The sequence below is a fragment of the Dromaius novaehollandiae genome, chromosome 4 (assembly GCF_036370855.1).
Source record: "Dromaius novaehollandiae isolate bDroNov1 chromosome 4, bDroNov1.hap1, whole genome shotgun sequence".
Taxonomy (NCBI): domain Eukaryota; kingdom Metazoa; phylum Chordata; class Aves; order Casuariiformes; family Dromaiidae; genus Dromaius; species Dromaius novaehollandiae.
The window spans coordinates 16667096-16676686 of NC_088101.1; the positions used below are offsets into that span (position 1 = coordinate 16667096).

General features: G+C 42.3%; 1 protein-coding gene across 5 annotated transcripts in view; it reads left to right on the forward strand.

Moving 5' to 3' along the window:
* The window catches only part of BMPR1B (bone morphogenetic protein receptor type 1B), a 254313-nt gene extending 245297 nt beyond the window's left edge, over window positions 1–9016 (forward strand). For all 5 annotated transcript variants that reach the window (XM_026102444.2, XM_026102445.2, XM_064510504.1 and 2 more), the window contains 3 exons: window positions 1449–1624; window positions 2989–3119; window positions 5153–9016. In XM_026102444.2, the coding sequence (XP_025958229.2) occupies window positions 1449–1624; window positions 2989–3119; window positions 5153–5278 (433 nt within the window). In that variant the 3' untranslated portion in view covers window positions 5279–9016. The remainder of the gene's footprint in view (window positions 1–1448; window positions 1625–2988; window positions 3120–5152) is intronic.
* The last annotated feature ends 575 nt before the right edge of the window (window positions 9017–9591 follow it).

Here is a 9591-nt window from a genome sequence, read left to right on the forward strand (position 1 = left end):
AGTGAATTTGCCCTTTCCAGGTATACTTTGCCTGACCAATACACAGTAACACACTTCTTAGGCATGAACTGAGAAGAACTAGAAACTGCCAGGTGTTGCTCTTGAAGAAGGTCAATATATATGTGTGTGCGTGCGCGCGCACGCACATGTGTGTGTGTGTGTGCGTGTATAAATACATACACACCCACTTAAATATAGATTTATATATATTACAAATAATATATATTATAAATATATATATTCATAAATATGTTTATAAATATATAAATATAAATATATTTATATTTATGCACACATGTGTATGTATGTATATGTGTGTGTGTGTATATATATATGTGTATATATATTTGTCATAATCCAATTGGAATTCATTTTTCTCAGACAGAACACTTCCTTAGAAAGTATGTCTCGCACAACCATCAGGAATAGAAAACAGTAGGTGAGAGAGATGCAATCTGCTGAAAAAATAATGAGTTTAGTAAAGTTCTCTGCATTTCTTACTTTATTAGAAATATTGCAAGACAGTGCAGGTCACTGGGCTCATATTTTTGGGGATATGCACAAATGCACCAGCGTATCTATATTAATGATTGTGAATGTGACAAGTTTTTACCTCTGCCTTTTGGTCGTTTCTGTAATGATAGGTGAACAGAGTTTTAGTCTATCACATTTAAAATATTTAAGTTTTGAAGGTGGGGAAAGAGAAACAGGCCTTTTTAAGCGAACTGCGATTTATGCTGTATCTTACGCTTCTCAAAACTACAAAACTGATACAGCAGAATCTCAGTTAATATGAAAAAAAAATCCAGTTGTGTGTTTAATGGGACTTTGCTTCCTGTGAGCTGTACAGTGCTTCCTCTGGTCTGCGTGTGACATGTGACACATCTGGTTAGCTCTTCTGCGCACTCACCTCGGGGTGTTTTTACATCGTGGCATGGAAAGGTTGGGAGAGGTCAGCCGTAATGCGTGCACAAAAAGTAGCCAGACTCTCTTTCCTTGCAGGTCGGACTTGGTAGAGTTAAGTGACGGTTCTCAGCTCTTCAGTCTCCTCCATTAGTTGTGAAGACGAAAGCATTAGGTGGCAGAGCATGTTAAGAAAATAACATTTAATGAAGAGTTGATTGTTATCACCAGCATTAGGGTTTAGTTTAATGGTAATGAAATCTCCCAAATGTTACAGCATCCCTGTCGAGTCTCATCTCCATTGCGGTTGTGCTTTTGAATGCTTAATACCGCCGGAGGCAAGCAAGCCTTTTCGGAAGGGTCGCCGTTCACACTAAAAGCCTTTCCCTACCAAAATTTTTCCATTACGATTATGCATTACTTCTGACCTTGCTCCAACCTGGATGTGGTTTGAATTTACTCCTGCTCCCATCTAAATTGCTTTCTTTTTGAGCTACTTCATTGCATGTTTGATGCTTTTATTCTTCTTTTTTTTTGTCTTTCAGTGATACAAACGAGGTGGACATCCCTCCCAATACGCGTGTAGGAACAAAGCGCTATATGCCTCCCGAGGTGCTGGATGAAAGCTTGAACAGGAATCACTTTCAGTCGTACATCATGGCCGATATGTACAGTTTTGGGCTCATCCTTTGGGAGGTAGCAAGGAGATGTGTGTCGGGAGGTAACTGGCAAACACACTTTTTTTTTTGATAGTGGGGACATGGCTTTTAATCATTTGAGCAAACCGAATTTATAACCCGAATCTTCCATTCCATCCTTTCCCCTGGGTAAGCGTTTTTACTGCAATAAACCCAGGTGGATAAACCGTGCAGGTAGCTCTCCTTCTGTTTTCTGGTGGATTTCAAAGCCTCAGTCAGTGCTGAGTTAAAAGCAGAGATTTATACGGTATTTTAATGGCTTGTTTGAAGGCGGTGAATATCTACACTGAAGGGGGAATATGGAGCTCATCTGGGGGCTTTCTCAGAGGGCTGCACGTTTTGGCTGGACTGGGGACATTCTGCTGTCTGAGCAGAAAGAAAATAGTGATTTTTTTTTTCTTGTTGTTAGAGTGAAATGTAAGATAAATGATTTGGGGATATTCTATGCTACTACATTAAATAATTTGTTTACAAGACAAGTAGAAAAAAGCAGGGGGAAATGGCACTTACTACATCATTCTCATACTAGTAACGTGCTTGCTTTCTTTCTGGCATCGAGCATTCAAGGACTGAAGATGGCAGTGATGGAGGGATCCAGCCAGCTGCAGGGCTGGGGTCTACATCTGTTCCCGTGTGGACAGGCTCTATGTGCTCTGCACTCAGAGCTCCATGCAGTACAGAAATGATGGGCGTTATTACCGCTGTTTTGCCACTGAGGAAACTCAGATGCAGAGAAATGATTTGGCAGTGGCTGTGTACCACATTGGTGGTGAGGAAGAGCAGAATATGTCTCTTGGGTCATGCTCTGTTTGCCCGAACAGATTTTTAAAACCTGCAGTACTGTGCTTTATGCCTACCCTGGAAGAGCAGAATTTCATTGACGAGCAGTGTAATCCCTGTGTTTACAATTTTTTAATGCTACATTTATATATTCTATTCTAGTACATTACAGTACATTACATAGTTAATATATATAATATATTATGCACATTATATGTATAATTATATTATTTTTATATAGTATTTTGCAGTGATTCTCTGTAAAATCTGTAATGCCATCATCATCATGATCACTGCTTGTGCAAAAAGGGTGCGGGTCTGTCTGCACTAGGTACGCATGCCCTGCCTCACGGCAGAAAACGGAATAGCGAGCAAGGAGAGCGTGTGCTCACTCTGCAGTGAAGCAGAAAGCCAGGTTTTCCTTCACTGCAGCGTGTGTGCATGAAACTCACACAGCAAAGGCCACAGTTAAATGAGAATTGGGCCCGGATGAAATGTTTTATGGTCAAACTGTTAAAAGCAAAAAAAAAAGAGAGAGAGAGGAGAAAAGGATAGTGGAGCTTGTCTTCTGCAAATGATGTGCACCTTGCTGATGGTTTTTTTTCAGGAATAGTTGAAGAATACCAGCTCCCCTACCATGACCTCGTGCCCAGCGACCCCTCGTATGAGGACATGCGGGAGATCGTGTGCATCAAGAGGCTTCGCCCATCGTTTCCCAACAGATGGAGCAGCGATGAGGTATCGTCCCTTTCCAAATGAAGCCTGTGCTTTACTACTTAAAATTATACAGAATTAGGTCAATCTCACTCACTCACTCTGATTAGAAATATCACAGATTTGGGCCCAAGCCATTTTAAGTCAGGAAGAGTGAGTGGCTAGCCAAGACCGTTATCACCTTTTGGAGGAGAAATCAGTTGATACTTAGTATACAGCAGTAACTTCAGTGTCTACTGATGTATATTGGCCATAATTTTTATGGCCATTGGCCTTTTTTTTTTAAAAAGAAGCAAATTTTTTCTTCCTCTCTGTAATCAAGTAAATGCACAGCTTTTCTGTGATCAGACTTGGCAACGTGATTTTACCGTGATAATACATAAACACGAGCACATAATGCAAAGTTTCACTTTTAGGGTGTTATGGACGTAGAGTAATACTGACCACAGTACCCAGGCTGCACAGTAAAGCACTTAATGTTTGCCCCTTTCCATCTTTTAGAAAGCAGTACTCGTGTGCCTGTTGGCATTTTAACAGTAAGGCCTGCGGATTTGGCCTTTCAGATATAAGATCAAGAAAATGCTTTCCAAAGTAAAATTTGGATGTTTGAGGGGTGGGGGAGAATCTGAGCTCTTTTCATTGAGATTTATAATGAATTTATAGTTTATAAAGTCGCGCTTTTGGAATCGGAGATGAAGAGTGGATGCACAACAGGCAAACTTGACGACTTTTATAGTGGTGCTATGGAGAAGTTATTAATCATGTTAATTGGTACAGTATAATGCTATAATGTCTTTTGCAATAGCAGAAGACAGCTGTCATTTGGGAATAGCCGTGTTTAGATGAATAGTCTGCAGTTAGATAAAAGATTTACGTTACATAAATTGTAGGCAATTTGGGAATGCGAGGAAAAAATAAAACAACCTCCCCGGGAGACTCAAGGACTTGTATTAACAGCCAACCTGGGAAGGATTTAACCAGGTATCACCTGCCTTGTCCTGCTACTAATCGAAACCTGCTGATCCTTCAGGGCTGTGGAAACACACTGGAGGAAGCGCTGTTCATGCAGATGCCTGGAAAGGCTTTTGCTCCAGTGGCACAAGGCTGTGCTTGGTCTGGCAGCAGCTGTCCTGAGGACTGAGGAGACCTGTTGAAATAACTACTCGTGATAAATTGATTAGCCCAGTCAGTAATCTCATTTCGGGGCTTGGAGCAATGAAAGACAAACTTACTAGTGCATAAGACCTTGTGTATCACCAAAACATGCTTATAAAAATCTGTATTAATCTGGAATATGTTAGGCTGATGTGAGCAGTGTTGGTGGGTATTTTGCTTAATGGCTTTCTGGGCCTCATGAAGAAACGATGGACAATGTGGAAGGGATTGATAACACTAGCTGGGACTTCTCAGCAAAAGAGGTTGGCTTTGAGAAGCCCTTGTAGCTTCACGGGTGCTGGCAAACTATTTCAAAACTTTTTTTTCCCCACTGAAGCAAGCAAACCTTCGGGCAGTGTGAAACCTTAGGCTAGCAGGGCAACATCCACCCAGGCGTGGTGGTTTACATGACCTTTTTTTGTCTGGATGGCAGCAGTAGGCGCAGAGCAGGAGTACAGCATGCTGCTGCTGCCTTCCCAAGGCTGGAAAAGCTGCGTGTTCATGTCGTGCCGTTTCCCTGGGGCCCGGCTGCTGCCGGAGGAGGCTAATTCCACTGGGTTTCCGGCAAGGCGTTCTCTGTACAAAGCCATGTTTATAGTGGTCGTGCTAAGAGCAATTTTCTGCAAGGGTTTGAGGAAGGGAAGCCAAGAAAAGTGCTTTTGTTGAGTTAGCAGCCAAACGTAGACTAGAAGTTGTCATAAATTTTAGAGTAATTGCCATGTTTTGAGAGCCCTATTTAATATACAGAAAAAAGCTCTTGAAAAGCAGTAGAAGGCAGCACGTCCATCTATTGTGGCTGCTGTTGGACAAGACCTTCTTCCTCTAGTTTCTCGGTCTTGCCACCAGCAGCAGCCTGGTCTTCCGCTGCCCGGGCGCGACCTGCTCTCGCTTTGCCCCCGCAGTGCCTGCGCCAGATGGGGAAGCTGATGATGGAGTGCTGGGCTCACAACCCCGCGTCCCGCCTCACAGCCCTGCGGGTCAAGAAGACGCTTGCCAAAATGTCAGAGTCACAGGACATTAAACTCTGATCCGGCACAAGGCAGCTCTTGCGAAAGCCCACCGAAGAGGACTTTCTCTCGCAGCCAAGAAGTCATGGAGAGGCATCGAAAGCCTTCGTAAGAAGCACCTCGAACGCCGTCGTGTTTAAGAGCAACCGTCTGACAGCTTTCGAGGGGAGTATCCTTTGCAAAATCAGCCAAATTTCGACATCCAAGTTTGGAAGAGGCTTCTCTGCCCTTGTTTACATGGGGAAATACAGTTTTAGTAACTGGTTTAAGGTTATGCGTGTTGCTTTCCATGAAAGCCACTTATTATTTTATTATTATTATTGTTATTATTATTATTTTGATTGTTTAAAAAGATACTGCTTTAAATTTTATGAAAATAAAACTTTTGGTTAGAAGTAAAAAAAGATGTACATTGTTACATTAAAAAATGGGAAGAAACTGTGCTGAAAAATGAAAGCAAAGCGACATTTTCATTTATAGAGAGACTATTGCACTCCAGCATCAAAAAAAGAGAGGGAGAGAGTCTGTGAAGCTCAGCGAAGCTGTAATAGAAACCGTCTTAAAAGCCACCTGCCTACGGAGCCCGCTTTCGGTAGCGCTGTGGATGTGAGTGGTTTTCGCAATCCAGCGAGAGCCCCATTACCGCTGTTGCTATTAGAGCCGCGGGTTGCGGCGTCCCCGAGCAGGTGGCCTGTCGCGGGGGAGCTCATCCCTCGTTTGAGAAAATCAGAAGCCAGAGAGCGAATATGGTGCAGTGCGACCTGCTTTTGCTTTTTCCCTTCCCGCAGCCCTTGATGTTTCTCGCTCTGTTAGGAAGTCTCGTGGATGTGGTGCCGGGATAATAAGCAAGTGCCCCTCTTCTGAGTGCTTTTCTCCCCACTGCAAAATGAAATATATTGTTTATGAGCGGAAATGAGAGGAGCGAGTTCCCCGAAGTACACGTTTGCAGCTTCTTACCAGCCTTTCGTTAATGAGAGAAACCGCTGGTAAATGAAACTGCGCTGACCTACATACAAAATCGTTGGGTAGGAGAAAGTTTGTTGTGAGGCAAAATTATTAACTTGCTCTTTCATTTGTGTAGAAGTGAGATACTTGTGTGCAACAAGAGCTTGGGAAAAAAAATCCACATTCCCTTTTCTATGTGAAAGAAAAATGAAATTTCGGGCTACTGAAATAAATACATGTTTTAGGGCACCACAGACCAAAGTTTTGGCTCGAACTGTGGCCGCCTTACTATTTTGGATGGCCTCGGAGCAGCCTCGAAGGCTCTGGGAGCCGCGGCGCAGGGACAGGTCCTGCCACCAGGCCGCGGGCTGCGTAGTGCCGTGCTCCCCGAAAGAGGGGCTTCCCGAGGAGAAGAGCAATGCGGAACGGCTTTTCCAGCCTTTCCGCAGCCTCCCTTCCTGGGCATACGGCAGTCGTTGGAACGGCAAAACTATGCGAGGGGAAAGGAGAGGTAACAGGGAGGCGAAATGCTCCATCCAAAGCATTTTCCTTGGAAAGGTTTCTGGTCTTCATCAGATTATCAAAGCTGAGCTGCACGGGAGTTACTGTTTCACCTTTATTTTACTTTGTTTTTCTGCCTGCCTATGGCCTGTTTCTCTAGATGGTGTTCAGTTTAATTCTCAAATAAGTTGTTGCAAATGCTGCTTTAATTGTAATAAGCCTATTTCAGAACTGAAATAATTGACATGCTGGATTTATCCTCAGCGTTTATGTACTGCTTCTTCTCCCTTTTTTTGGACAAAACTGATTTATTTGTGGTAGCTAGGTAAATACAATTGGAGTTCAGCTTCAGAGCTCCCTGAAGGTACTTCTCGCTTGAAAAATTACCATTTTATACTTTCAAGCTAATAGAGAAAAATGTGCGAGGTTCAAGCAAACCAGCAAGACATGCCTGATTATAGGGGTTAAAAAGTTTAATCAGAGGGCTTTCATTAATTAGAGTGCTTTTTTGCAGTTTCCCTGCCAGTACCCCAAGAATGCTAAGCAACACAAAAAGAAAATCTCTGCAAATTAATAGTACGCTAAATCCTGGCCCCAGAGGGAAAGCAGTGATTTGCATTGGCTTTAATAAGCAGCGTGCTTGCATATGCGACAGCAGAATTTGGTCCTCTTTTTAGGTGCCTTTACTGGAAAATTTCTGCCCCAAAGTGAGGAGAATAGCCCAGCCGCTCTTCAAACTGCATCTTTTTGTCTTCTCAGTGGATTGAGTTGTGAGGTTTCTACTATAAATCATCCCTCTGAGTGTGGCCTCACTGACGATTAGAGAGCAGGGGTGAAAAGTGGAGAAAAATGTCAAGAATATCTAACACGTGCGAGCGTAACGTGGGAGGGGAAACGTATCGCTGGTGCCCTACCCAAGGGCTTTTGGTGTAGGTGGGAATTGTCGTGCTGGGGTCCTAAATGGAGATTCATTCGTTTTGCCTTTTGCCCTCGTTCATTTTGGATTTTGAGATAAATGGAATCCCCGGAGCTTGCTCCGATGGTGCAGGTGGGAAACACACTGATTCGAGGCTGACGGCCAGATCCAGTCCTCCGCCCTGGCTCACCGGGGAGGTGCGCTCACGAAAGCAGCAAGGGGGAAATTCCCTCTGCCCCTGCCCTGGCACGGGCAGAGCTGCGCGACGATGGAGACGCAAAAGCTGGTCTCACACTCCCCACTCACTGCCTGCAGGCTTCCTGAACGAGTCCTGCTTTCTTGCTCCAAAAGGAAGGGATCTAAGATACTGGTTGATAGGTCATGTAATGTGTGTATGTTAAATGTTCACGTTTATGTGTTTTATATATATATAAAAGAATATATATATATATATATATATTCAGTTGGGAGTCTGGAATCACTCCAGTATGTGGATTAAGAGTAAACTATTATGGATGATAAAGCACTAAATAAAACATAATATTTATTTTATGAAAATGCATAAATGACAAATCACTGCAACAGTGCTATGTAGGAAAATAAATATATATGTGAGGAGACACACATCCAAGAGAACGAAGGGTCTGCAGTTATGTAACTAGTTTCTGCCCATTTTCTCCCAAGACCAAAGGGGCCAGATTTAGCCCTCAAATCTCATACTTACTGTTATCAATGATACTGTTAAAGGAATATTCCTCAGGCCAGAAGAAGGGCCTAAGTTGAGCTTGCAAGACTTTTGTTTGAGCACTGTGACATCCGGGTTACCAGACAAATGGTTAACTTTATGCAACACTCACAATGTAATAGCTACAACGGTTCCACATGTACAGTGAATTCATGTTAGTACATGTATTTTTTTTATTTTGCCACCTGTATAGCCTTTTTATGTCACTTCCAGACTCCAGTAATTTCACAGTGCCTGTTGACTAGGACTTGGATGTCAGGGCTAAGATCCTCGTGGCTTCAGTGCCAGCAGGTTTCGAAATACAGTTTTCAAATGTAAAAACACTGAGGGAAGTTTAGTTTAATGACTTATTGGCATAGCTAAGATAGATTGGGAGAAGAATTAAAAAAAAACAAGGAAGAGAGATGCCATCTCACAACTGCTATCCCGTCTCTAGCACAAACAAAACTATTTCTTTTAAAGAAAAGGTTAACAATGTAAAGACTAAGAAACTAATTTGTGTTCTGTTTTGAGAACCAGTGCCTTATGAAACCTGTAAATACTGTAATTAGAAAAAAAATGGGGAACAAACTGATATGTTGTATTTGTTCAAATTGTATATGGCTGTTTTAACATTCCCCAAATAAAATTGTTTCCATCTCCCCATGAAAGAGATGATTACCTTTTATTTTCATTTATTCTTCACATGTCTGAAAAACACTACCTCTGGGGTTCTTTTCACTGGTTAGATTATTTTGACCATGCCTTGTTTTTATATATAGTTTTTAAAGATTTTTCCTTTAGAGCAATTAAACAGTAAGATGTTGCATATGTTTCCAGTGACATTTAAAAAAAAAAAAAGCATCACCCCTTTCACAACTCAGTGGAGAGAGAAATAGTAATTAAAATACAAGTTATCACTAACAGAGCAGTCACTTGCAATTTGTCGATGATTATGTAAATCTATAGAAATTTGGCATTTGAATAATATTTTTGTGAGGCTCCTCTTCCCTTTTTTCCTCCAATTATTCACAAATTATCACTTCTGTTTTTAATAGCACAACAGGCACAGACGGTAATCTGTGGATAGACAAAACCTAGATTTTCCAGCCCTATGCCTCAGCAAGGAAAAGGAACTAGCAGCCTGGCCAAATTTGGCCCATGACTAACACCCTGCAAACACATTACTTTGACCGGTGTCTTGGCGTCGTACTCGGCAGCAGATCCTTTCAGTTATTTTCAAGCAGC